Raw genomic sequence first — 27,969 nt, 5'->3', positions numbered from 1 at the left:
GCTGAGAGGAGGCGACGCACAGAGAGAGAGAGATGAGCACACGCACAGCATTCTTGATCAACGCCGCATCAGCAGACAACATCGACATAATCAAGCACAAAAGGAAAGAAAAAACTGTTGAAGTAAAAGGAAGAAAAAGGCACCAACCTCAAATACAACGCGTGACAACCACAGCTGTCACGGTCACGCCTGATTCCCTCCAAGAAGGAAAACAGAGAAAGCCAAGCGATCATCATACAGGCACGTATATTACTTGCCGTTTCAAGCAAAGACAACTTGGGCTGCGCCTTCCACCTGCGCTCCTTCGCGCTGCGTTATTTCCTCACCAACAGCAGTGGGCCCCTCTTTTCCACATCATAGTACGGCGCAGCACCCTGAGTTTGTCTGCTTCGCTTGGGTGTAAAATGTCTTGCTAGCCATGCCAAGATCCTCGCTCTGTGCCACTAGGTCATCGATTTTCTGCCCCCGTTCGATAATTTGGTCGATTGCATTGTACATAATCACCTTTGTGTCCTCGATGTCACGCTTGATCCGCAGGATCTTGTCCACCTCCTCTGGCCTCTGATACTTTTCCAGGGTCTCGTTGAGGTAAGGCCAGTGCAGAAACTCATCGGCCTTGCCCCCCACGGATTCGTACTTACCACGGAACGTCTGCTGGAACTGCGGCACCAACTCCGTCAGGAGTGTGAAGGCGACACGAGCGTTGTACTCGATATCACTCACCGCGATTGCCACGAGACCGTCCAGCGTCGCATACGCGTACACAACATTCCCATTTTCTGTTATCTGCGTCTTGGCGCCGAGGGCTACCCGCCTAGCCACCGTGCGGGAGAGAAACACAATGAACTCGCGGGCAGAGCTGCGCTGGAAGAAACCAAAGGAGCTGACGTCGACAGCGCTACAGCAGATGACCGGGTCCTTCTCAAACCCCTTCGGGTAGGGCTTCAGAATCAGCAAGCCATAGAGCCTCATGATGTAGCGGAAAACCTCAACCGAGCAGTAACGGCGCAAAGGAGAACAAATCAACAAGCAAACTACACGCAGGGATGCTGGAGTGGCACCTTTGACACAACAGGCTGCTGACCAACAGGGTCGGCGTTGGGGGATGCAGACGTATGCGTCCGCGGTAATGAACATGAAAACAAGGGGCAGAGTAGAGAGAGAAAGCGACGATAGCGAGCACTAGACCAGCCGGCGCAGTCGACGGCGGTGGCTTATGGTGGAGAGGGAGAAAGAAAGACTGGCTGGGTGCACCTGTTCGTGTTGAGGCGTTGCAAAGCGCTCGAGGGACTTCCACCCTTTTTGCGACATTCACTGCTGCATTCGCCCCACCCCACCCCGCCACACACACCCGCGCACATCCAGTCTCCGGGAAAGGGGCGATGCCTCACACAGTCATGCAAGAGGACACCCATGAATTACCTTGTAGAGATGCGCGAGTGGTTTCGCTGGCATTCGTTCTGCTCCTAGGTCATCGACGTACCCGTCTTGTAGCTTTTCTTTTCTGTTGTTGCCTCTGTTTCTCGTTCATGTCCTTGATTGGAAGTGGAAAAGGCGTTGAGGGACATGGAGGGGGGGAGGAGGAGACTGAAGGACGTGCCAAGTGGAGCAGAAACGCCACTCGCATACGTCTCGCATCGCTTCACCGGTTTGTGTAGCACACATTGGGGGCCATTGAGCCCCCCCCCTTTCGGTTGTGCGATGAATTTGTGGACTACTATGAGACCATTGCGACATCGGGGATACACCGTCCCTCCCCCCTATCGGTAGCCTCTCCGCTTCCCTTGTCCGCTAGATGACTTGTACGGGGGATGATGAAGAGGTGTTTTGCAACCTCGGAAGTCCGAGGTTGTCGTCCCGGGGGGGGGGGGGGAGGGGCTCGGTTGTCGGTGCGGAGTCGCTAGTCTCAACGTTGCGGGAGAGGTCATCGGGGGTGGTGGTTGGCTTTACCTGCCACGTAGAGAAGAATCTCACCTGTGCGCTCTTCTTGTGGAAAAGGGGCATGCGTACACTGAGGCAGAGTGTTCAAGGCGTATCCTCGTCCGATCCCGCAGTAGCCGCTCTCTGTCGTTGCTGCGCCCACACAATGGCGCTGTGGGTGTGGGTCCTCACAGCCCCGCTCCTGACCCTCTTCCGGAGAGCGGTGGAAAAGCACCCTGAGGGTCTCCAATGCTGCCGCTGGTTCCGCGGGCATCGAATGCTTCGTCGTGAAGGGTTTCATTGGGCGATGGGGGTGCTGTCTTCGCCTTCAAGGTCGTGCACCCACCTTTGGTGGCACCGACAGTCCCCCCCCCCCACCAGTGCGCCAGCGAGTCCAGGCACCCCAACCCCCGACCTCAGCCGAAGCGTCCGTAAAGCGGACTGAGAGTCACATACGCCCCGACGTGGTAACCAACGCGCGTCTCAGAAGCGATCGGGCCATCACGCGGGCTCTGAATGGGCGGCAGCCCTCCATCCTGCATGAGGCCTCGTACTTTAAAGGGTCCGGGTACGGAAGCCGTGAGTCCCGTGTTCTCTGCCCCGATATATTGGGCGGTAGACACAACGATGCGCTCTCAACAGTGGTGAACGAGCAACAAAGAAAGGGACTGGCAGGATTCATCGTCGTCGAATGCTGCGGCGAGCATCGCTGACGTCAGCGGACCTCGCCGCCTCGAGTTTGAAACTCGAATTTGCTCACCGCCGTCCCACAAAAGACGCACTCCACGAAGAGGGTTGCTCCTCTTGTACCGCCTGCAGCAGCTCTGTACCTGTTGCGCGCAACACCGCTCCTGTCTGGGGATGCCAGCAGAGCTCGCCTGCCGAATATGGGTGAGGGTTGCTCGTACGGCTGAAAGAAGAACTTGCTCTTAGCCTTCCCTCGTGGCAATCACTAGGTTGCCGATAGAAGTGAAGGTGATCGTGTCAGTCAGAGTGTACACGGTGATGCTCATGACACCATGACCCACGACCACGCTCCATCGCGTACCTGTTGGCAGTGTCTTTAGGTGCAGATACCCCTCAATGAGGTCAGCCGAAAAAGCAATCACGAACCGCTTCGGAGAGCGAAGTGGCATTGTAAAAGACTCCAAAGCGTACTTGGATCATGTACTCAACGCACCGTATCCCTCGTCTGCGCTCCAGCCTCATGGGGTTCGTCGATGGTGGGAGCTCTTCCTTGCGCATGATAGAGTTCAGGTTCGGCTCGGTGCCCATCTGCCGCCGTCCATTCCCCTCTGGCGGAAAAACCTCCATTACACCTTGTACGGCCGCTGGGCAACCTGTGCCCGTATGCGGTGGCGCATGGCCTCAAGCGTGCCCATTGCCAACGCGCGGCTCACGCGCCCCCAGCATAAGTGTTGCGAGCTTCATCGCTTGCGATGTGCCCACAAAACGTCCATAGCGCCGAGTCTATCTCATGGGCCACCGGCAACGGGTGAACGGCGCCGAGGTCGACGGGTGTCGGTGTGCTGCCAATTAAACGGCCACTTCGTGGGTGGAGGCATTTGGACCGGCGGCTTGTCATGCAAGCGGCGAATTTCGGCGTAGAGCGCTGCTAAAGGTATCCCCAGTTTCCACGCCTGCGGCGCTTTCATGACGCTGTGCTCAGCATGAGGAGGGGATTTCCCGCGTTGTCCAGCGCGGTTAGCACCTCTGCCATGAGATGGCGGCCATAGCCCAATTGCCTCTGGAGGGTGCCCGGCAACGTGGTCCCCCCCCCTCCTGCGCACCGTCGGGAGCGCCGCTTTAGGGTTTGACAAGCGCAGGGCTGCGCGCGCCGTGTCCTTGAATAGCCCCAGTCGTGCAAACAGAGCTTGCCACAGGCCTCACCTCTCCACAAACTGTCACAACACTGAGGGAATCCTCGCAGAGGAGGTGGGATAGCAACGCGTATGGACCTCTGAGCCGCACCCCCCTTGCCCCCTCGAACGGTCATGCTCACTCGCACCGTTGGCGCTGCCCGGCCCGGGGACGCGCTGAAGCTGATGTCCCTCGGCATCAGCTCCTCGGTATCACCCGCCCTTGCCGCCAACAACCACCCCATGTCTAGCTAAAGAGATGAGATGAGGCTCTCGGCGAGGTGTTCGCGCGTCTGCAACTGGGACTCGTCGATTAGGGGGGGGGGAGGGTGAGACGGCGGGTTGAACAGCTGCTCTTCCTCGCATCGGTGAGTGGTGGACTGTGCTGCTCTCCATTGTGGATACGCCGACACATCGATTCTCTCGCGCACGTTTGTGCAGAGCTGAAGATTGAGGAGGGCCGTCTTGATGTTGGATCCCGCCTTCGCGCGCTTGGGCCACTTGCAGCCTCTGGTCCTGTGCATTCTGCTCACCAACGTAACTGCTGCTGACGCGATGTTTAGTTCCAAAAAGCGCTGCTCGCATCGTTTTCAGCTTGCACAGCTAACGGATGTGCTGCTGCCGGATCGTGCGTGTGTGTGCATGTGTGTGTGTGTGTGTGTCGGGAGGGTGACTGCTGTCCAAGCCCGTTGGGCCACGTGGGGAGGACAAGTCTAGTCAATCAACCAGTCCCGTGGGGACACCACCACGTCCTCTTCCTGGGGACCTATTCAGTCAAAATACGGCGTGGCATCAGGGCTGCACATGCCTCTCCTTCGGCTGCGAATGTGGATTGCCCTGACAGGAGGTTGTTGTGTCCGCTATGGCATTCTCGCCTAGAGGCAGAGAAGGGAGGGGAGAGGATTACTATGTTAAGTTGTAGCTCTTCGCCCTGATAGTAAAGCCCCAGCACCACTGCCCCTGCCACTCGTGTTAAAAGCGCCAGTCCTTCGTTGTGATTCCCTGGCCGCCTCAGACGTGCCCTACACTCTCGACGCCGAGCACAGGTGTGCCTCTGCTATGTTGTCGCGGGTAGCCCTTGCGTCGTCTGCAGTCAGGATAAGAGAGAGAAAAAAAAGCGGCCCGCCAAAGGGCCCCGTCTCGGAGGGTGGTAAATGCGTATGGTTGTTGCACACCGATGGCCTGGCTTCTCTATCCAGCCCTGGACGATCCACTCTATTCACCACCGCTCATGTTGTGAACGCCTTGTCGACTCCGTCATCCAATGCCGCCAGAAAGGTTGCCTTTCACACGTAATAGAGGCTGCGACCTGCAAGAGCGTCTCCTCTGCTCACATGACCTTGCGGGGAAACTCGTCAATTCTTCTGCTATCGGTTTCGCTCCCGCCTTCCAAAGCTGGCGTCTTTGCGGCAACTTCCTGTGGAAGGCGTCATTCGAGCAGTCCCCAGATTTGCCTCCAAAACTGGCTACGTGGCAGTAAAGGCTGGTGCACTTCCGCCAGGAAAACTCGCAGTCGGCTAGCGATCGACTCGGCACACCACACACACACACACACACGCGACTAGACTAGATAGCGCAAAAAAAAAAAACGCGACAAGCCGAGCAGCAACAAAAGCCTCCCGCCACCACCGCCACGTTCCTGGCGGGCATCTCTGCAGAGCACCACTGTGAGATCTGTCCAATGCGCAGCGAGCGTTTGCGGCAGAGAGGCGCAACTCCAGAGCTCCCCCCCTCCCTCCTGCTCACCCTCCTCAACGATGCCAGGAATATCCAGTGGTGGCGTAGGGGCCGGGAGAAACCGATAGGTGTCCGCCGCTGTGGGCGGCGCTTGAGTTACAACACAGTCGAAACAGAGCGCGGCGGCAAGTAGGGCTGGCAGAGTAGAGTCCATCTTTACCTTGTTGACTTTACCTGTAGTGAAACTTCCCCCTTTTCACACAGTTTCCGCCGCAGCACATTCGGCGAGGGGTTGCCTTCACTTTCACCGTAAATCGCGGTCGTGCATCCACCTCTTCGCTCACAAGGGATCGCAGTGTTCTTAATGCAAGGAGCGGTGCCTTCGTCTTGGAGGACTCACATCGGCAGCCTCGCCTCCGCTGCGGTTCCAGGGTGTTTGGCTGCCACGCCCACCATTGCCGACTCTGCCCACCCTGAGCGTTGTCTCGACCACGGTCTTGGTATCTCGGGCTCTTTGCGAAACCGGTCACTGATGGCACGAGCTCCATGATTCAAGCTTCGGTATTCGCCATATCCGCGGCATCAATCTGCTCACCGTTGGCGTTGCAGATTGCGACGACGTAAAGGAGCCGCCATCAAAGCAGCTCCACTCTGCAGGGTAGCGGAAGAAACCCTGAAAGACGTCCTCGCTGGAAGCGACCCTTGAGTACGCCGCCCTGTGTTCTCGACACATCGCGCAGCAGATGGTTGAGGTACGCCCCTTTGGTTGCAGGTGGACAGAGGAGCACTGGAAGCCTCTCGACGAGCCCACCAAAGGCCCCCTCTTAGTCTCCTGGAAAGACACAAACTCGAAAGTTTGCGAGTTCTGCCGAGTCGCCTTCTTTCTTCCCTGGGCTGCACCACGACGACCACAGCCCAGCGAGGTTGGCCGCGTCTCGCTCCTTGTCCTTCAGGTAAAGAAGGTAAAGATGCACGAGAGGAGTGACTAAGGGAAGGGGCTTTGCTCTTTACAGGCATGTTGCACCCTTTGCGCCTGTCGTCGTTGATCAGATCGCTCTGCTCACACCCCCAAATTGCCTGAGTACGCTCGTGCTGCAGCTTCTATGGATGCAGCGTACTCTTGGCCTGACAGGCGAGGTAAGAGGCGGCGTCACCCACCTCATCGGTCCTTAGCCGAGGGGCATGCACGCTTTTTGATGTTAGTGTTGCATCACGCCCAGCGCTTGCTCGAGGGTGAGGAGGCCCATCTTCACTACTTATTGTTGAAGAGAGCTGACGACCTCGTCGACCGGATGGGAAAGGAACCAGAAACCCCAAAGTCGCTCACTTCTGGTGGAAACGAAAGGAAGGGCAGAGATGAGCTGCCCAGAAGCAGGACGGTTGTAGAGGAGAGGCGTACCACTGAGGAGAAGGGGAATGCGCGCATGAGGAGGCGAGAATACGGCGGCGCACGCTCGGCGGGCTAACCATCTCTTGCTGCACCACCAGTGCCCACCAACCAAGCACCCGTGTAGGAAGTCATGTGCTCGTGGTACAGTTGCTTCGCAGCACGCAGATACTTGCACAGTCGTGCTTTGCGGTGGTGGAGGTGTTTGTGCACTTCACTCAAAGAATAATAAAAATCAAAAGACACAGAAGAAAGTGACAACAGCGTACGCACACACACTACCACTACCACCTACACACGCCCATGTGAACCCACCAAACAAATTCTTCGTGCGTCTACGCGTCGTGGTGTGCCGAAGCGCTGGCAACGAGCAAGCAATGGCCGGTAGACTAAAGCAAGGCCTCTCCCGCAAAGTAAGACATGCTGAGTAGGGAGAAGAGGGATGGTAATCAACGGAGAAAGAAAACACATTATCGATCAACTACAAGGAAGAGGGGGAGGGGGGGGGGGGCAAAATATAATAGCAACGCCGCAGGAGTGGGAAAGCGGCCGACCCAAGGCGAGGCGCACTGTACTTGCTTCTGTACGATTCGTCGCTCCCACTCTTTGCTTGGCGCAGGCCGACAGGTCTGGGCAAGCGCTGTGTCGAAGAGACGTGCAGTCATGGTCACGCTCGTATTAGCTCACTGCGCATCCTGTTGACGATTCAGCGAATATACGTATTCGCCTACTGTTTTTCTTTGTTCTTGCTGCACTGCGGCGATGTTGAGCTGAATCCTGGGCCTAGCCTGTGCTGTATGGGGTAGAACTGCAATGGGGTTGTGTGACGCAAAGCGGTGCTAGCCGGCCTGGTTCCTTGGCATCGCCGCAGTACACCAGCGGTAGGGTAGCTGGGGCTGTAGGACTATGTTAGTCGGCTCGCTCGTGGTCGAATAAGGCGTTGAAAAACAAAACAACACCAAAATGTGTCCTTTCGTTTCGCACTTTCTTTGTTGCTCACCTGCGCGCACCACCAACGCGCGTGTTGGCCGCCGGGGACAGCAAAAAGGAGCAGCGGTTGACTGGGCCAAGCATGGTCAGGAAAACGCACATACACCAGAGCCAAACTACACGCTGAGAAACTCCGTGATCGGCAGTCCTCACAAGGCGCTCAAACCGCCTCCTCTCCCCCACGCTGCGCGCACAAGCTTGACATCATCGACGTCCTCGTGGGATTTTGTCTGTGGGTGACGACAGGAAGAGAAAGAGACGGAGTTTACTTTATGTAGGACGCACGTGCTGACTCGGTGGCCCCCGCCACAGAGATAGGGAGCCACGTTGTATGCGGAGCGGCTGCCGCGTAGCCAGGGGTCACGCCATACCCCATACTCCGTGCGCGTACCTGCTCCATTGTGAGCAGCTCCACCTGCTTCTTCAAGATATCCAGCTCACTTGGCACTTGCGACTCCGCGTACCGCAACGGGGCCTCAGCACCAAGACGGTATCCTGAGATCGGTGATGGAAGCTGGGACACCCCCGCAGCAGAGAGAGAGGGCGACGGCTGGCCCAAGTGCTGCGAAACCAGTCGTAGCTGCCGCTGCTGCTCCACCTCTAGTTGGTCAATCTGAGCGCACAGGAAGGCCCGGTACTTGTGCGCTTCTTCGAGTGCCTCTTGCGCCATGGCAGCGGCACGGTCGGCCATGCGGTCTGTTCTGTTCAAGAGCGCCACCTGCTTGCGGTACTCGCACTCTCGTGTGAGGGTGCGGACTTCGTGTTGCAGACGCTCGAGCCGCAGCTCCTCGCGCAGGCGCAGGACCTCGAATTCGCTGCACACACGCGCGCGCTCGTCGGACTCGATGCAGTGCAGCGTGTTGGCGGCAGCACTACCTGAGGGAATTCGCTGGGGTCGAGGGGCACTGCTGCCAATATCAGCCGCCGACCCGGCGCTGTTGTCATGATGGCTGTGCATCGGCGAACGCTGCTTCCCATCTTGCTGTGCAACACTAACGCGCTTCAGCGCCGAGCTACTCCCGCTGAGGGCGGCGAGCTCTTTCGGAAGGGGCTGTGTAGCAGTTGTGTCCCGCGACGTGCGCGTTGCACCCGTCGTGTTGCGCCGTGTGCTGCCGCTGCGAGGCATTGCCGCGCTCTGGGACAGGCGATGACGCACGTTGTCTGACCGATCCGAGCGGCGGCGCGGCAACTGCGCGGTGGGCGAAGCCGCGCTGTCGAATAGACTGCCCAAAGAGCCTTTCCGCTGAAGAGGGATCATTGAGATTGAGCCACCGGCGCTGCCCACCTCGGCGGTGTCATCGGCTGCGAAGTTGCTGTCATCATCAAACTCTCGGGAGGTGCAGCTCTCGACATCAAACCCGTTCTCCTCCTCATCATCGAAGTGCAGGTGCCGTGTGGAGGAGTGCACCGACTGGGCAGCGCTGGAACGTGCGCGACTGCCAATGTGATAAAAAAGGTAGATGATTGGGTCCACCGGCTTTCTTGCAAAGAGCAGCGGCAGCAGACCCGTTGCTACCACGTAGCCTGGGGACGTCACTGGAATATCCTTTAGCAGGCTCACCTGCGTCGGGTCCTCGGGGCGCACAACTGGGTAACCGCCGGCGGAGAACGCTACATCGTGCGTCACGTCTTCGCTGAAGCTGCGTGCTTCTAGACGAGCCCATAGAAAGTCCTCCGGGTCGTCGGGCTGAGCACTTATGAGCTGCACCGCCAAGCGCGTCATCACCGCGCGAGCAACTTCGCTCAGTATAGCGTTGTTTGCCAGGCGCTCTACCACTGTATCACCCTGCAGCGTTAATAGAGTCGCAGTGCTCGTCTCCTTGCTGCGCTCTGGGAGGGTCGCGCCCGGTCTCCCGGGAGCAGTCGTGGCCTCCGTGGCACCTGCCAGCGGTCCATACTCTTCACCTGTCGTCGTGCCACCTGTATGTGAGGCGCGGGCGGACACGGTGCTCGACAGCAGCCGTGCTTTCAGGTGGTCAATAATGTACTGTTCCGGATCCTTTGGGCGATGTTCCAAGGTGAGGCTGGAGAGCTGCAGCAGTAGGGAACGAAAGCGCTCGCAGGGGTCCTCACCGGCGGCCTGTGAAGCTGAGGCAACACTTGCTGTCACTACATCGACAGGAACCCTCAGCGAGGAGCCGAGCGACGCACCCAGAGATCCCACGCTCACGCTCGGAGTCGCTGCGATACAAGCACCCACGTCAGCCAGGAAGTTTGCTACCTCGCCGGCAGACTTCTCAACCGCTGTGACCGGGTGTGTGACTTCCATAGTTGCAGCATCAAGAGTAGTGACGCTGCCGTCATGCTCAATGACCTCCGCGTTTGGGTTAAGTTGCACGTGCACACCACTGTGCGCGCTTGCCGCCTCTGATGTGCGTCGCAGGGAGGAGACGAGGTACGAAGGATTGGTGCCGGTAGGGGAGGCTTTGAGAGCCGAGCGTGCGCTTGTGGCGCTGCAGTCGGCGCCAGCTAGCCATGCTTCGGAGTTGCCACCTATCCCAGTAGAGAGAGAGTCGTCGAAGCGCAGCTTCTTCATGGCAGTCGCCTGCTGATGCGGCATGCTCCCTTCGTTTTGTGACATCGTAATAGACGTTCAATGCAACCAAGCGAAGAAACACAAAAAAAAACGACTGTAAGAGGGACGTCGCTCGACTTAATCGTCAAAGCCGTGCCCTATCTTTCCTTTCCAGCTCGGGTTTCCCGCTGCTGAGAAGGCTGCACGTATCACCTCTGCCTGTGTGTATATATATATGTGTGGGGGGGGGGGAGGTACGGGTGTGGACGTGTTTTGCGCGTGTGTATAGCGACGTGCGTGCAGCGAGGTAGATAGGAAGAAGGGGAAAAAACAACAGCAGCATAAGGGTGCGTGCGTGTGCAGCGGGAAGGGGAGAGTTACAAGGACTTATACTCGAGCACAAGTCAAAACTCGTTTCTTCCTCCACTCGCTGCGATATAGAAAGTATGATTGATGGCAATCGTTTGTGTTAGGCTTTTCTGTTGGCTTTCACAGCGTGATTTCCCCCTCCGCCCCCCAAGAGTGAGAGCGCGCGCGTGGGAATGTTGAAGAAAACGTGAGAGGAAGGAAATGATGGAAACAGTCGTGGAGAGGTGTTAGGCATTTAGAGAGTTGTCACGGCTCGTCGGCGAGTGTGTACTTCGCGGAAGAATCGGTAGAAGCAGCGAGAGAGCGAGATTGAGATTGAGGGAGGGGGTGCCGAGACACTGCCAGAGACTCCCTAGAGTTCACAATGCTTCTTGTTTTTGGTGTGTTGTTTCGTTTGCCGAGAAAGAAAATGTTTTGTGAGCGAGCGTGTCCTGAGAGGCAGAAACTGCTGCCCAGTTTCCCTCTTGGGCGAGCCCCTCATGGCGATGCAGAGGGCCTTTCGACTCACCGGCTGGGATGGAGGCACACAGAGAGAGAGAGATACCACGAAATCGGCATGAACAGAGAAGCGCAGGCAAAAAAGAGAGCGCTGGAAGAGAAGGTAGGAGAGAAGGCTCTGTTGAATGTATCCACGTCACGAAGGAGAAAGGCGATCGCCACGAAGGACCCAGCCCATAAGCAAATGTGCGTGTGCAACTGAATGTGTGTGTGTAGAGCTTTACACCCTTCATCAGAAGCACCCTCCTACCACGCACGTAAGGCCCCTCCGGCTTTGCGGGTTTGCTGGTGTATACCTCGAATCTGCCAATATTTCATTCGTGACATTGCCGCCCATCAAGAGGAAAGGAGCGCATCTACCTGTGTGTCATTGACATGCGTATTCTGTGATCCTATAAAGCTGAGCCTCTTGTTTTCATTGCATCTTGGGTGGTAGGGACTGGGCACAGTGGGTGGGCAGCTCGCGGTAGACACTCGCCCACGGGACGCAGACAGCGGTGATGCAAACTGGATCAAACCACAACACCTGTCGTGGCCAATATAGCAAGAGAGTCAGACAAGGAAAAACACGCGCGCGCGCAAAAAGCACGAAGTGCGGCAACCAAAGTCAACACTAAAACCAGTGGATGAGAAGAACGCAAACAAGAGGCGAGGAGGATGTGCACGGGCACGCATCGCATAGCGTCAAAAGCTACCGACGTTCGCAACAAGAGAAAAAAGGAGAGGGCGAGAGCAAACACCTCCCACAGGAAAAGAGGGAGGCGGTTCTGCAGACTCGAGCCTCTCCCCTTTACTGACCCCCTCCTCACTGGCACACACACCTGAAACAAAAAGACGACTGCCCTACGAGACGCCCCTAAAATGGCGGAGGAGGAAGGCATAGAGAGGAAGAGTGGGGGATGAAAAAAGAGCCAGAGACTTCGCAAACTGCCTGAAGAATGAACCCGCACCAGCTAAGCACGACGAAGACCGCAACCGCAGCCAACAGAGGCAAGCAACCTTCGTAAGCGCTACACAGAAATGCTTGCCGCTGTCACCATAGTGCATAAGTGGAAGGAGTCTTATCACCTTCAGAACAAGCTGCCCCAGTGTGAGCTTTGAGCTTCGGAGAAGTCCGCAGTATGTGCCATGGGCGACGATCCCGCAGCTGTGTTTTCCAGGCATCCCTCTTGGCCCTATACAATGGCGGCAGGCGGTGCCGATGCTGCTGTGCTGCCATTGCCCAGCAAATGTTCTGCGGCACGCGCGCCACCTTGCCCAACCGAACTCCCGTCCTTTGGTAAGAGCGGCGGCTGCGGTACTGGAGCAGACTGGAACAGATCCGAAACACTGGATGCAGAAGACGCCGAAGCAGTGTTCTTGAAAAGATTCACTCCCGACCCCTCCACCTGGACTCCATCGAATAGGCTGATCATCGTCCTTCCAACCCGTTCGCGCAGTTCCTGAAGTGGTACTGCCGACCCACTTACCCAGCGTGTTGAGGCCGCTGAAGTGCATGGCCTTGCAACGGGCACCTCAGTACCGTGCGTGGAGGTTTCAGCGCTGAGCGTCGGCTCCACCTCGGCAACCCTTTGGCAGCCCTGAAGATCGGCGTTGGCGACAGCCGGGGCCTGGCACGCAAACAGACCCTCTGTTTCACGCATAATCTTCGTGAGTGGGAATAAGTCAGTTTGTGCTTCTGGAATGGCTGACAGCGGTGCTTGGCGGAGCTCCATTTGCTGATGAGTGCCACGGTAGTAGAGCGCCAAACTCTGCAAGAGATGCGTCAGAGTCAGAGGCATTGCCTCATCGTTGATGCACACGGCGTGCTCGCGGTAAAAGCGATCTCGGGCAGTGCAAAACTGGCAGAGAAAGAGAACGGACTTGGGCTCGAAAAAGCACGCCAGGCGGCGCTGGCAGGCGCCACATCGCACCTCCTCACGGAGGATCAGAATGCTCTCGTCGGGCAAAGCTGTCATCAGGGTCGTTGCGTCGTTCTCCTGCGACGTCCCCCTCGCGCGTTCTTCGGCCGCAAAAGCACAGGTGGGACCCTGCGCCGGGCCTGCGCCGGCCTCTGCGCGATGCAACTCCATCCGCTGCTCGTCCATGAGCCGAGCCCACCGCCTCTGAACGGCCAAAATGCTCTGAATGAAGGTAGCTGGTACCTGATTGCCAGTCATCAAAGCCTCCAGCTCTTTAGCCGGCAACCGGCGTAGAATCGGATGCTCTGCTTTAAAGAGGATGGCACGGATCTGCTGCGTGAGAGTGTCAAGGCGACGTCGGGCACACGTGTAGCATGCCGTGCACAAATACCCGTGAACTGGGCGCTGAAAAAAGTGCGAAAACATCTCGATCTCCGACTCCTCAATCGTCATCAGACCCTTGTCCTTGTGCACCACTACAGATTTGCGGCGCACACGGGCCTCCTTGTGCAGCACCGCGTGTTGAATCTTGTAAACCGTGTTTCGCACATCGAGCGGACCGACCATATCGGGGTCCATCACCGCGATGTCCGAAGTCTGGATCGCCATCGCACCACTACATGCTGTTACAGAGCGTGCGGGTGGATTCTCCGAAGAAAGCGACTTTTGGGTGTTCGGTTTAGAGGTGTCGAGGGTGGTGTGCTTCTCTCGGACATCGTAGTCGAAGTGCTGGTCTTCTGACTCTTCACGCTGGCGCCGCGGCCAAGACACCACATGGCGTTGAGAGGATGACTTGGCCCGCTTGTGCTGAGAAGACCTATGCTTTCTTCGCTGGTGCTTTCCCTTCTTCGTTCTCTCAGGACGCCCGCCAGATGGTGCAACGGAAGCGTCAGAGGAGGAATCACTGCTGGTGTCACTGTCGTACGTGGCTGCTGGCTTCGTAGAGGACTTTTGAGAGCGACGCTGCCGAAAAGTAAGCATGCGTTGCTGCTGCTTGATGCGTTCGTCCGACATCTCAGCGTCGGCAAGTTCCTCGCGCACCGCTGCCTCTAGCATCTCCCGGGGCGGCAACTCGATCATGGAATACGTGCTGTATACCAGCTCATCGTCCTCTCGTATTTCACCGCCTCTTCCGCATACGCAACAGAGGTATTTCTCTTCCAGCTCATCCAGGTGGAGCTGCACTGCCCGCTCCTTCGTTTCGCGGGCGTGTCGGTCAAACTGAGCCTTCTGCTCCTTTACCTTCTCAGAGACATCATCTACAAACTGCTTCTGAAAGGTTACAACAGAAGAAAGGTGGTGGCGAAACCACTCCGCTATGTAAGTGCCGGTGGAAGCCATGCTGCGTCTCCCACATCACCTACGAAGTCGAGCAGAAGTACTGATCCATGTATGTATGGATTCGCATGTGTGCATGTGTGTATGCACGTGGGTTTAGACAGAAGAAGAGAGGTAAATGACCACAGTGAAAAAATGTGGGAGAAGCAAAGAGAGGAAAAGAGAGGGAGCTGAGCACACCTCCAGGAACGATGCACGCCACCACTGCCTTACACCTCATCCGCGTTTTCTCTCACCCTCCCTGCGGTGGTAGTGCAAAACGCGCCGTCACAGCAACAATCACACCCACCTTTTCGTTTCTCCATCACATCTGCTCGGCAATACAACCTGAGTAGCAACCCCACACCGCCGGGCCTGCCACGGGTCCCCCACTGCGTCGCGCGAAGCAGCTGCAAAGACGCGTCACAGCAATGCACCGACTCAGCCATCCAAGCATGGCCCCTGTCTCAAGCTCTACACGCACACACACACACACCGCTGGTCGACCCACAGCCGCTCCCGTTGTGCCGGCCGCCACCTGGTGCACCCCCTCCCCGGGGGCGGCTCCGGTCCCCCACACCAGTGGGCAGCCGCAGCCGGGCGAGGTACGCTCGGTCCACGCGGGCACCCTGCCTATCACATGGATGGCACAAGCATGCTCACCGCTGCAGGTTTCGCCGACGCAGCGCCGCCCGGGGCCTGGCCGCCGACATCAGCAGCGATGCATCGCTCTGGCTTTCCAGCGTCGTCGGTGCTGGAGCCTGCCAGCACCAAAAGCGGCTCGGTGCTGGCAGGGGCAGGGAGGCTGCTGGGCCCCTCTCCACTCAGAGCGGGGGTGCTGGGCCCTGCGATGCCGCGCTGCGGCGTCTCGCGTCGTCGCGGGTTTCGTAGGGCTAGGAGAACATAAAGACATTCAGAATGCCACACTCGTATGTCTATTTGTGCTACCAAAGCGTACACAACAGCCTTGGCACTGCGTCACCCGGCAGCAGGAGGTGCTCCGGCATGTATGCCTGCAGGATTGAGCCGGCCTCGGTATTCGAAGCCCTCCCCCTTGCCTGAAGTCGCCGCTGACTGGCTCTAACTCTACTGATTGTAGCTTCTTCACATCGATGAGGGCGGCTGCGCAAATGACGCAGGTACACCTTGACCTGCCAGTCCCTGTCCTTTGTCTCCCAACCGCCTCGTCACCCCCGCTCCCAGAGCAGGACCAGCACCAACGTACGGTGCAGTATGGCGTGGTGGCAGGATCAACCCCAAATCCTGCATACATTTGCCCGAGGTGAGCAGCCCCCGGTTGCGTCGGCCGACTACTCAGTCGAGACGCACCAAGCTTCTTCGAGTCACCATCGCCGAACCATGCACCTCCTGGTTCTGCTGCTTATCGGGCACCTGGTGATCGTAGACCAACATGTCCATAATGGCGTTCTGTGAGTAGAGGGCGACGGAAAGGCTGCCCACGTAAGGTCCGGGGGTCTGCTGGTCAGCAAGGGCTATCCGAGTCTATACCCCAGTAGTGATGCTCAAGCCTCTGGGTGGAGTTGCTGGCCAGCTAATACCTGGGGCAAGGTCATGGCGCCCACGCGCAAGCCCTCTTTTCCGAAAGAGGGTTGACGCGAGAAATGCCTGCCCAAGCAAGAGAGCGTCTCGCGCGGCACCTCGTTTCCGAAAAATGTACCGCAGGCCGTGCGCACACATGGCCACCGCCCCATTCACCGGCCGCTCGTCGAAGCTCGAAACTCTCAGCTTCTGTAGGTGCGGTTCTAGTGTGTAGAAAAGCACCGTGTGCCACCATACGCAGTACCGTATGCCCTCCCATCAGTTGACCGTCGTACTCATCCCTACTGGGTCCCCCTCCCGTAGCAAGTGCCTGAACGTTCCGGAGGTCCGACTGTTTTCCCTTGGCCTCGATGGGTCGCTTGGTCAAGTTGTCGTGCTACTGCACCTTTGCGAGCCGTCTGTCATTAAGGAGTGTTGCGCACCTCTTCAGTTTCGCCTCGGAGAGTGGCATCCTAGACATCTAGAGGTGGGCGTGGATCGTGTCAGGCTTAGGGAAACGAAAACCCGACGAAAGTGAGGTGGACGGAAGGCTGCCTCAGATGTTTGAGCTGTTGGCAGTGGCAGCGGAGGAGGGCAGCCAAATAACGAAGAAGCGAAGTAGGAGAGAGTAAGAAGAAAATGAGAAGGGGGTGGTGACAGCATGCCATGTATTGCCGCTCGATGAAGTGACCTCACAGACGCGAGATATCCCTCTCCACACGACGTACTAATACCGCGGTCCACTCCCAAACGAATCCGTCTTCTTTATCCGCCCTAACTGAGCACACTAGGGCTTGGTGAAGAACCACAAGAGAGGGGGGCACAACATACAAAATCGAGAAGGTCAGTCACGAACAAGAGTAGCGGTAAGAAGAAAAAGAGAGGGGAATGAAAAACTGGGACCGTGAGTTCTTGATTACAGTGTCAACTGCCGAGCCCACTTCGCCCCACGCTCCGCTAGAGCGGGGGAGTGGCGGAAATCCGCACTGCTGGCCTCACCCGTGACCCCCACAGCTCACAGCCGCCACCTATCACCAGGCAGCTCGGCGGAGGCGGAGTTGTCCGGCGCCAGCACCTCGCCTCGGCGGCGCCGCGGGGAAGCGGGGGTGAGGAGAGAGGGGCAAGCGATGATTACACAGTATGGGGGGGGGGGGATGACGCGGCACAGGAGCCACGACTCTCCTCGCGCTCTCCAGTTCCGCTGCGGAGCTCTTTTTGTGTTTCTCAGCGGTAGCAGCGATCGTCTTCTGCTGTCCACAGCTGCAGGAATGAGAACAACATCACAAGCCCCAGAAGCCTGATCACGCTGAAGAGCAGGTACACCATCGTGAGACCATTGTTCTAGTTGCCGCTCGGGCCGCCGCACCGAGTCTCCTTCACGATCTGGGAAAAACACACTGATCAAGATTGCGAAAGTGGCCTAGAATGACTGCATTAAGTTCTACTCACGCATCCGGAATGGAAGTGGTAACATATTCCGCGGCAGCGGGTAGAAAGAGCAGCTCATACGCGATTGAAACATCAGTGGGTACGCTGCAATCACAGCGCTCGATAAACCGCTGTGCGCCTTGCCGCTCTTCGTTCTGTTCAACACCGTCACAATCTCCGTCATGATGCACCTAGCCAACACGGCAGCAGTGCTGAGCAGGAGCACGACGCGGAGAGCACGCTCTAAATGCTCAGGAAGGGGTCGGCTGCGAGAGGCGGGACTCCAACCTTGACCGCGATCGTCAGCGTGTAGTTCATAAAGATAGAGACACTCGTCAGCTGCACCACCCCGGCAGCTGTGGTACCATCGAGCCTCACCCGTACTCGGCAACGTCCACGCTGCACTTCTTCTCTGCCTCATCTATGCCGTTCAGCAGGGTGCTGCTGTCGGTATCCCTCTCCACCTCCACGCGCTTGTCCCATTCCTCAACCATCTCCCTTGATCCAGTACAGACTCTCCTCGATCTTGGTACCTCATCGTCCCAGTCAGCCGGCGAACGAGCGTCGACAGCGCGAGGTAACCCTGAAACATCCCGTACAGATCGCTGCCACCACTCCCGAAATTCACGCTCAGCCCACCCCAGCGCCAACGACGGTCGTAAACGCAGTGCCAAGGCTGAGCGTCACGCAGAAGAATGATGTCAGCCCCTGCTTATACCGGTAAGGCGCGTTCCCGTTCACGCGCACCACGCCGGACACGCAGATGAAGATCTGTGCGGCACCGAGGATCGCGCAACCAATCGTTGGCACGCAGTACTTGCTCGTCGCCATGCTCGCATCCTGCTGGAATCTCAGCAAAGGGTGAAGCATTTGGGTATGAAAGAGGAGGGGAATTCGAGGACGTGGTCAGGGAATGTGTAAAAGCGCGAGGAAACCCCGGAGAGAAGAACAAAACAGTAGCGGCATGTGTCTTTGAAATATGTTGTGCCGTTGTGTCCCCCGCCGGGTACGGAGTTACCAGATTAAAACACAAACCGAGATGATGTCGCAGCGGCGTTACGCGACTGAACGGCTGAAATGTGTGTTGACTAGCATCATTCCCCCATCTCCCGTCACGGAGTGGGGGTTGCCGCCATTGTAGTCAAGATACGATGCAGGTGTACCACCTCGTCCATCAGGGCAAAGGGGCACTGCAGTCGCTTCATCAAAGACATTAGCCGACTGGGCGGCAGCACCGACGGCAGCGGCGATAAATGCTCCCTCCCGTGCACCGCCGCCGCCGCCTCCCCGCCGCCGCTTTTGACCTCCGTCTCAGCCTCCACGATATCCGGCTCCCCAATACCCACCTCATCGCGTGCCTTCCCGCGAGTGAGCAGCAAACCATAGCCACGAAGAAAGGACACGAATGCGAGCCGGTCTGCAGCTCCGTAGGTCGCGTCAGGGAGGCAGCCGGAGAAGATACTCGAGAGGCCGTGCGATGGCATCGCGCTCCCGCCCACCATTGTCACCGAGTTTCTCGCGGCTTGGGAGATGGAAGTAGTGAGGGAGTGCAGCACTGTGAAGCACGACACCGCGTGCCACCACACCTCCACCTCGTCTTGGCTTACCCCGATCACTTTATCGCTATTCGAGTCCCCCTCGCTCATAACTATGCCACCATTGTTGCCCCTCTGGTCAAGGGAAGACTCGCCGACCATACACAGCGGCGACAACAACTGAGGCGCCGGCTTTGGGGATGCCGACTCCAGATAACTGAGGAAAAGCACAAAGAAGCGGAGGCAGACCTCGCACGTCCAAAGTCGGGCGCGCCACAGCGCAGCGATGGCCACCGCCGTGAGCTGCGCCGCTGGTCTGACATACTGGCGCACATCATCCAGTGCGCCGCGTGTCAGGCAAGCTTGAAACCACTCAGTCGATGGAGTTGCTTGTGCATCATCACATCTCTCATCTTCCCGTGCTGTTGCCGCTGCAGCCACTACATCCACAACACCAATATGCGGGTCTGCCAGAGCGCATGTGAGAGGAACAGCCAGCGAGAGCGCCGACGACACACGAGTGGTGATGGCTACTGGGTTGCTGACATCTTCCCTAGACTCTGCCATGGCGCACTCACTGAACAAGGAGCGCACGGCGCTCGCGATACACAATCGAAGGGGGAGACAAGAAAGGGACAATGAGAGCAGCTCGGGCGGTAGCGCTGGTGATGACGGTCGTGATGGATAATACGTAAGACTAAGAACGGTCCGTAGAGCTGTCAAGTACGGGTATGGAGGTGTAGCAGTTTCGGTGCGGGCATACGAAGGCGTGGTGCTAGGCGCCGGTTGCTCTGTGGCAACTATGTCATGAGTTACTCGGCTCAGAGCGCACCACAAACGCGGTGGGCCCGCGTACTTCCACGACATACCGACCCAGACAGGCGCGAGCTGAAACATCGACGGGAACGCCTCCTCGGTGGAAACCTCACCGAGTGCAGTCTGCGCCTCCCAGAGTACCAAGCCAAGATCCGATGCATTGTCGCACGCGTCTGCCTGCTCTGCTCCTTTCGGATCCACCACCTTGTCACGGGCCCCTCTCTCCCCCAACCACTCCAAAAGCAAATCCACATGTAGCACACCGCAGTGCTGGTTCACGAGAGCCGCAGCGCGGGTCACGAGCGGATGCACATCCGACCCCGCCACCTCGCTGCCTATCCCGTTCATCTTCGAGGCAGTCGCGACGGTGGAATCGTGCACGGTGAGGAGGGCGTACAATGCTGGTAAGTACGCAGAGGAGCGCAACCCCAGCCGCCGTGCCACAGATGGCCCGTGACGAAAGTACAGAGGCACTGCGTTATCGCATACACACCCAACGCCAGCGCCGGCAGCACCGGCCCCGACAAGGGCGCTCCCCAAACTAGCGGCATCGCTTGGCGGCAGCTTTCCGCTGCAATCAAAGCCAAAGAAATATCTCGGTGGCAGTAAATCGCCTCCGCCGCACAGTCGCGCTGTCTCTGAGGCACACCAGGACGACCAAAAAGACAGTAACGCGTCAGCACTAACGGAGGTAAAGAATGCGCGGTGGTCGCTCGAGCACAGGATCGGGAACGCCTGCTGTGCCAACGTCTTTGGGTTCTTGAGCCAGCCGTTCCTGCAACGATCGATGGCGCCGCACCACCCTGAGCTATCGGTGACGTACAACGACGTGAGCGACAGCACATCGCCGCCGTCACCCCACATAAAAGAGACCACCGCCTGATACACCTCCAGCCACAGCGCTATCTCTTCAACGCCGCGCAACGAGGAAAGCAGCGTTGTCACCGCTGGAGAAGACGACGGTGGGGATGAGGGAGAAGAAGTTCGACCTGACGCAAGAGCAGCCTCAAAATAATTGTGTGAGCTTCTGTGGCCATGGTGGTCGTCGTCGTGGCAGCGTCTCTCCCCGTGATCAGAGAGAGAAAGCTCATTCAGTTGTCGAAGACTGTCACCGCAGTTACCGAGAACCAACTCCGCCTGCACCTTCTTCATGCGTATGACTGCACACAGCTTCTCCAAGAAGAGGCGCAGCAGCAACGTAAGCGATGGCAACAGAGGCGCGTTCGTGGCAGCACACTCCAAGGCGCTGCAGAGCGTGCATCCGCCTAATCTTCTGCGCATCGGTGGCACAGCAGAGCTCGCGGACTCACACGAGATTGAGAGCTCCGGCACTGACGAGGAAGATGACAATGGAGATTGCACCGGTCGCTTAGCCTGCGCACAGCACTGAAGTACCCGTAGACACTCATGGACAACGCTGTCGAAGTCCACGATCAGCACCGTCAGTTTGTTCAAGACCTCATCGGAGGAAAGCACGTCGAAGGGGTACGCGACACTGGCGGTAGGGATACCAATGCCCTTTATGACTTTTGGAGGGTCAACTGTCGAGCTGCCAGGTGCAGCGGCCGACGAGCGGAGAAGCTCTGCCGTCTCTTGAACCAGAGACACCTTTGAACTTGGAGATGCAAGCATGCTCAATGTAGAGAGAAGGACAGGGTGATACTATGACTTCGGTGTTGTCCAAGAGAAACACTGAAAAGGATACGCGGGGAAGTGCGGGCTCAGTGCGTATCTTAGCAAAAGACAACACATTGTGAGAAGAGCATGGCACACAAGAATAAAAGAGCGGTAAAAAAGGGATGCATGTGTGTGTGTGGGGGGGGTGGGTGGGTGGGTGTGGGGAGGTGCATCAGGTGTACGGAGAGTGGGTGAGCAAAGAAGAAAATAGGTGTCACGTGGATTCAAGAACACGGTGGTAGCCCTGCACGGAAAGAGCAAGAGGAACATACACGAGGCAGCAGGACCGCCGAAGGGAAGAGTAGTCCTCCAAGCTGCCACCAAGATATAAAGGCGCGAAGAAACGTGCACGTCACCACCACACCACTCGCATACCTTTAGAGTGAAAAAAAAAAAACACTGCGTGCGCTTATCCGTTGCACAATGTGTTCTTTTTTTTTCCTCTTACTCCGGTTGCCTCAGTGTGGGTGGGTCGATGTGTGGGGGAGAGGGAGAAGAGCTCTCGTTTCCTCAGCGATACACACCTGCATGACCGAGTTCCAGTTCATCCATTCCACTTTTCTCTCATCCCTCATTTTCCGCTTTTTTGTTGTTTTTCAGACATTTTTTCCCGACTCCTGCAGCATCAGAGGCTGATGTGTCAGCTGCGTGAAAGTACAGAAGCAAATCACCTGAGCATTTAAGCAAGAAGAGAAGGGTGTGTGGAAGGAAGGTGAGGTGCGCCTAAGAGCGCTGTCGAACTCCTCGGCTCACCTGTGTTTTGGAGGTGCGATGACCTTGGACGCATTGGACGGACTCCTAGCACCACCCATGGTAGTGACGGCGCTGTCGGAGTGAGCGTGTTAATTTGTCTGCGTCTGCACAATACCCATCAGTGTCCATGGGGCTTACAAGGACTAGATGAAAAATAAAAGGGCGAAGCATGGCAGGAAAATGTACACCAGCAAATATATTTTGAGAGGGGGATATAAAAGGAAAGAAGGGAGCGACAAGCAGCGACAGTCCGCCAAGACCATAAATGTTATCCTTAGCAGAGGCACCACGTCACTTCTCTAGAAGACACCCACCCATATATCTGCTAACGGTGAACACACAGGCACATGAGTGTCGATACCACAGGCCCATACAAGCACAGAGAGAGAGAGAGAAAGACATCGCAGCACTCAACAGAAGAGGGAAAAAAGTCAATATCATAGCAAATAAGACAAACCAGACGCGTGTAGAGATAGGGAGAGAGAGAGAGCGCAAGCGAGCAAAAATGAAAGTCCCTGATAAAATTTTCAGAAAGGGAAGAAAAACGAGAGAAGAGTCCGAGAAAGAGCGATGCAGCGATACAGAGTGGGAAGGGACGAGAAAAGAAAAAAAGAGGGGGGAGGAGGACAAGCGACTACAAGAGAAGGGGAAACGGAAAAAGATGACGCTGTTCGAGAAGGAAAAATCAGAGGACAGTTCAAACAAAAAAAAATTGGAGATTCGAGACACCGGACAACAAAACAGACAGAGCGGAAAACGGTAGCACGAAATAAGGCAGTGGTGAGAAAGCGCGCAAGAGAAAATGTGGCACCAACACAAAGAAGAGAGAGGGGATGATTGACTCCCTTGATTACATATGAGCCCCTTCCCTTTTCTCTTTTCTTTGCTTTTTCCCAATATGCATGTCCTGGTCTCAGTCTTGAGATCCGCCTTTCGCACTGCTGAGTGCACTGATGTTCGTTCCTATTTTCCTTTGCATGTTATTTATTTTTTTTCTCTCGGCATGTGCTTACGTGTGCCTTCAGTGTGAACGAGAAAGTGAACAAGAGACTCAGAGCGGATACTTTGTAGTTACGGCAGTGTGTTTGTATATTTTTTTTATCTCTGCGCAGGTCCCGTTACAACATTCACACCCACAGCCACACACACACACACACGGAGTAACACGCACGGATCTACACACGGGTAGAAGGTCCCGCCACGGGGATCCTCTTGTGCTTCATGATCACGCTTTGCTCCTTTTTATTTGCATTCGCTATTTTGTGTGTGGGGCGCATACGCGCGTTTGTCACTTTATTTTTCGTAATGACCAAATAAAACTAAAGGAAAAACGAAGGTGGCGGTCGAGTACAGGAAGAGTTTGTTGGCCTGCGTTCGCTTTGCTCTGAGTTTTCTCCCCTCTTCCGCTTTCACGCCTGCTTGCCAATGTAGATGAATGTGGCTCGCCAGTCTTCCATTGTCTTCTGTTTCCCTCTACCTCACCCCCTACGCCTCCTTTTCTGGATGCGTAAGTTCCTCTGGACAGAATGTGTTGGCATTCTCTGTAGTTACTGATGTGGGGTTCATGTTGGGAGGAAGGGAGGGTCTAAACCGTGCAACCCTTTCTCGAACAAAAAAGGTACAACAGAAAACAGGAAAAGACGCGTCAGGTTACCAACGGTTGTCACCAAGCCTACACGCTGAAGCACGCAAAAGGAAGCAAAGGCTGCTACACAATACACAGAGGCGCAGAGAGAAGTCAACGCGGGGGGCACCATACTGAAGCCAGACGTATGACACACACACACACACGCACACGTACACGCACACACGCACACACCTGCCGACGGAGAAGAAAAGTAAAGCAAGGCAAAGAAAAAGAGACGGAGCAGCTTGCACTGACTCTACGCGTAAAGGGAAATGTCAATGACCAGGAAATAAAAAGCAACGTGAGAGGCACTAATATCGAAGAAAAACCGGGAGGCACTGTCGAGGAAGAGCCCGCAGTCCTTCTCCCCTGCAGTTTCATTTGCCTGATCCACTTCGTCTACTTGCACGTGCTCAGGACCCGGAAAGGTACCCACGCATAGCGAGAAGAGAGTATGAAAGAAAGCAAAGAAAAAATGGAGGGTTACCCAGGCAGAAGTGTAGGCAGCGGCGAGGAGGAGGAGGAGGGGAAGAAAACGAAAAACACAGCATGAAAACAAAAAGAGGGGAACTGATGAACCTCACATGATGTGTCACGCGAGCCATACACCCCTGTGAACGTCAACCACCAAGCAAGCAATAGGAGTGGAGTATAAAGGAAGTCAGGACATTGTGTGCCTGGGCGACCTCTCAACGTCCTCACCTAAGCCACAACCCCTCTTCCCCCTCTTCTTCCTCTCACCCCCACTTATTCTCACTGTCGCGCTTCCCTGTCGTTACGCCGAGCTCTCCTCTTGGAACTTCTGCAGCAGCGAGTGGTTCTTCTTCTTCCACCTCTCCAGCATCGCATTACCACGGGAAGTGCTCAGTAAAATTACGTAGTCCTCATACAACTCCATGCATATGGAAAAAAAGCGCTTCGCCGCGCAGTGATACCACGCGGAGAGGGCGTAGGTGCGGTCAGCCTCGGCTTCTTCGGGCGTGACACCAGACACGCCCAGCTTGTAGACGTTTTGGGCCACCTCCTCAAGAAGTTTAGATGTGGTTTCCAACTCCTTACTGCAGAGCGAGTTGTGCTCCTGCAGGTACAGCAGCATTAACGAGGCCCACCCCTCCGCCTCCTCCTCCATGATCCTTCTACCACAGGCCGCCGATTCAAGTAACATCTGCTGCGACTTGTGGTGTACACGCAGGTTCACCTGCTCTTCAATTCCCTCCTTCGTCTCCTTCACCTCGTCCATGTGCTCCTTGACAAACTCATCACAACACTCATTCACCATCTGTTGCCGTGTTGCATCCTCCTCCGACCTCTCTTTCTCCAGACGGGCCAGCAGCTCCGCGCGCTCCTCCTGCGCTGCAGCCACCGCGCCCATCGTTTCGACCGAAAAGCGGCGGTCCCTCATCGTTACCTTGGCCGTCTTGCCGTTCTTGCTCGCTAACACGTCATAGTAGAGCTTGTTCTGCTGCATCACCTTGCGGCGAATAATGCCGGCCTTCGCCTGCGACTCCACAGCGAAGATGTGTAGATCTGCCAATATCGCGTCGCACATCTTACCAGACTCCAGAAAGTCAAACTGCAGCTTCTCCGCCTCGGCGCCGGTGGACGTTGTCACCTTCATGTCCTTGACCTTGTTAGCAAAGTGCAGTGTGCTGACCGTCTCATCGTACGACATCTGCGTGGGAGAGCACTGTGCCAAGAGCAGCACACGCGAGCTGGGATGGGAAAAGGTCGGCTTGAGAAGCCGCGTAAGGTTTGAGACGCGGTAGCTGACAAATCCACCCTTGTGCAGGCTGTGCACCACGTTGCCCAGTGCCGTCAGGCTGCTATTGATGGCTGTGGCCTCTGCCAAGCCATCGCCGGTTACACCACTGCGGAAAATGCGCTCGCTACCGGCGAGATCGGCAAGGATGATCTTGCTGGCGTAGACGGGCTCCTTCTGCCCGGGGATGCGGAAAACTGTACCCTGGAACGGCATCTCCCACGCTGCCATCTGCGGCTCCGCAGCAGAGGTCGGGCTGCCGGCCTTCCTTGAGGCTGCCGATGCTCCCTTCTTGTCTGACCCCAGAGTCTTCTTCGTGTCGTTGCCTTTCCTCGATTGATCAAGAATATTCAGTGACGGCGCGGCGGCCGAGTCTGCCTGCTGTAGGATATCAATGGAAAAGAGGCAGTGGCTGCGGCTCGACTGCGAGTTGGAGTCTGTCGCACGGCTCATGCGGCGCGAGATGGCCAGCTGAATCTCGCTGAAAACCGTCTGCAACGTCATCATTTCCTTGATGATGAGAGATGGTAGATGAACATCCTCGCCAGTCATGACCGCCTTCAGTGGTGGCGGTGCCGAGCCAGGCTTGCCGCCGAAAAGGTCGCGGATGTTCTCATTGTAAATTTCGATGCAGCTTAAACCCACCACCACGTGCCAACCCTTCTTGGCTTGCCGGATCTTGTAATCCATCAAGTCGCTCAGGACACGCAGGAACATGCCACTGTCCGTTGTGAGCAGGTCGTTTTCAAGCGGATTTGGCTTCACATCGCCCAGCACGGTGAAAGTCTTGCCGGATCCAGTCTGCCCATAAGCCAAGAGGGTGGCATTCACGCCGACGAGCGCGCCGTCCACCATATCCACTACGGCATCCTCGTACACCTCGAGCTGTGTGCTCTCCTGATCGAAAATGTAGTCAAAGGAGAAGGTACTGCTCTTTGTCGGCTCGCCTTGCTTTGTCACTTCTACTTTGAGAGTGGTATCGCCGGTGCGGTGCACGCCCTGCAGCTCGAACTTTTCCTGCTGATGATTTATAGCACCCTCGCGCAGCATCGGCCTCACGCGCACCGAGACCATTACACGCTGGTTTCCTACAGTTGTCATTGTGAGTAACAGCTGCTTCTTCTGGTAATATGGATGTCCGTCAAGTACAGGTGTTCGCTGCCCCCCTCCTTTCGCTGTTGTTGCTGCTCACAATTTAAAAAAAAGGCACAAGAAAAAAAACGCAGACGAACGAGATATACGGAGAAAATTTGGCAGCCGAGCAGGTGAAAGGCGCCCCCCTCCCAAAAAAAAAGGGGAGAGAAATTAAGACGAGAAGGGGAATGAAATTCGTCAAGAGAAAGAAAGTCACGCGGAATGCGCCGCCGATAGGTGAAAAACGCTCCAAGTAGAACGCAATAGAGAAGAGAAGCGGAGCAAGCGCGAGAAAAGCGAGCGAAAGATAAGAAACGGCACGCACAACTCCTCGAGAGTAATCCCTTCCGTTGGTTACCTCAACTTTGTTTCGGTTGTGCGCTGCTCAAGTCTTTCGTCCCTCGTGTGTGCGTATGTACACGACTTCCTTCGTTTCCCTGCCAGTCGATTGGCGCGCTTTGCCTTTGCGAGAACGTCGTCGATGGACTACGTGGGCACGCACGAAGTCCACAAATGAGGCGAGAGAGAGAGAGATGGAAAAGCGAGAATGGGCGTACGCACGGAAGGTAACACAAGCAAAACACCTCACAAGCCGAGACACTTCCACACACGCTCGAGGGAGAAAGAGAAAGAGAGAGCAAGAGAAGGGCAGCAACCAGTGTGTGACGAGTGAAGGTGTCGATCGACAGAGGGGGAAGGCGCAAGGAAGAGAGCAAAGAGGCTAGTACGAAAGAAACACGATTGCGAAGACACTGTGTCCGTGTGCGCGTGTGTTAGTGTGAAAAGGGTGGGTGGGGTGGGGAGGAAGAAGACATCGACACGATTAGAAGGGTCCAACAGGAGACAGGGAAAGACGGGAAAAAAGAGAGAAGAGTGGGCAAGGGTAGGAGCAGTCGCTTTATGTGGGTATGTAGGCCGTTGCCTTCTCCTTTCCGCCGTGACCGAGCATCTCACTTTCCTTGAAGATCACTTCGAGCAGAGAAGGAAAAGACCGGCAGTGAAGAGAGGCTAATCCCTCAGACAGAAGACGCAAGGCAGTCCGTCACAACACCGCAGTGCTCTTTTCGTTGACTATAGCCGTACACCGTCTTCTCTAGTGGCTCAATGGTCGCATTTCAATTCATTTACGCGCTATAAGCCTCTGGATAAGTCTCTCGCAACTCGGGGTGAATGCCGTTGCGAACAGCATGCCATACCACCCTCCCTCCTCCGTGCACACACACACACACACACACACACACACACACACACACACACACACACACACA

The 27,969-nt window shown here is 56.4% G+C and overlaps 5 protein-coding genes across 5 annotated transcripts, besides 2 other annotated features; all 5 read right to left on the bottom strand.

The window, feature by feature from the left end:
- Positions 1 to 354: 354 nt before the first annotated feature.
- Positions 355 to 972, bottom strand: LPMP_341960 (vesicle-associated membrane protein, putative; the record flags this gene model as incomplete). The annotated part of the gene is made up of 1 exon (XM_010704320.1): positions 355 to 972. One exon carries the CDS (start codon positions 970 to 972, stop codon positions 355 to 357), a length of 618 nt encoding a protein of 205 aa, XP_010702622.1.
- A 6,481-nt stretch (positions 973 to 7,453) lies between these two features.
- Positions 7,454 to 7,744: a repeat region.
- Positions 7,745 to 8,098: 354 nt separating this feature from the next.
- LPMP_341950 (hypothetical protein) lies at positions 8,099 to 9,556 on the bottom strand (the record flags this gene model as incomplete). The annotated part of the gene is made up of 1 exon (XM_010704319.1): positions 8,099 to 9,556. One exon carries the CDS (start codon positions 9,554 to 9,556, stop codon positions 8,099 to 8,101), a length of 1,458 nt encoding a protein of 485 aa, XP_010702621.1.
- Positions 9,557 to 12,390: 2,834 nt separating this feature from the next.
- LPMP_341940 (hypothetical protein) lies at positions 12,391 to 14,457 on the bottom strand (the record flags this gene model as incomplete). The annotated part of the gene is made up of 1 exon (XM_010704318.1): positions 12,391 to 14,457. One exon carries the CDS (start codon positions 14,455 to 14,457, stop codon positions 12,391 to 12,393), a length of 2,067 nt encoding a protein of 688 aa, XP_010702620.1.
- A 310-nt stretch (positions 14,458 to 14,767) lies between these two features.
- Positions 14,768 to 15,311: a repeat region.
- A 3,201-nt stretch (positions 15,312 to 18,512) lies between these two features.
- Positions 18,513 to 21,383, bottom strand: LPMP_341930 (hypothetical protein; the record flags this gene model as incomplete). Its single annotated transcript, XM_010704317.1, has 1 exon — positions 18,513 to 21,383. The coding sequence occupies one exon, from the start codon at positions 21,381 to 21,383 to the stop codon at positions 18,513 to 18,515; it is 2,871 nt and encodes a 956-aa protein (XP_010702619.1).
- Positions 21,384 to 24,583: 3,200 nt separating this feature from the next.
- LPMP_341920 (kinesin, putative) lies at positions 24,584 to 26,668 on the bottom strand (the record flags this gene model as incomplete). The annotated part of the gene is made up of 1 exon (XM_010704316.1): positions 24,584 to 26,668. The coding sequence occupies one exon, from the start codon at positions 26,666 to 26,668 to the stop codon at positions 24,584 to 24,586; it is 2,085 nt and encodes a 694-aa protein (XP_010702618.1).
- Positions 26,669 to 27,969: the final 1,301 nt, after the last annotated feature.

The sequence above is a fragment of the Leishmania panamensis genome, assembly GCF_000755165.1.
Source record: "Leishmania panamensis strain MHOM/PA/94/PSC-1 chromosome 34 sequence".
NCBI classification, from domain to species: domain Eukaryota; phylum Euglenozoa; class Kinetoplastea; order Trypanosomatida; family Trypanosomatidae; genus Leishmania; species Leishmania panamensis.
This window is presented reverse-complemented; position numbering and strand designations above follow the sequence as displayed.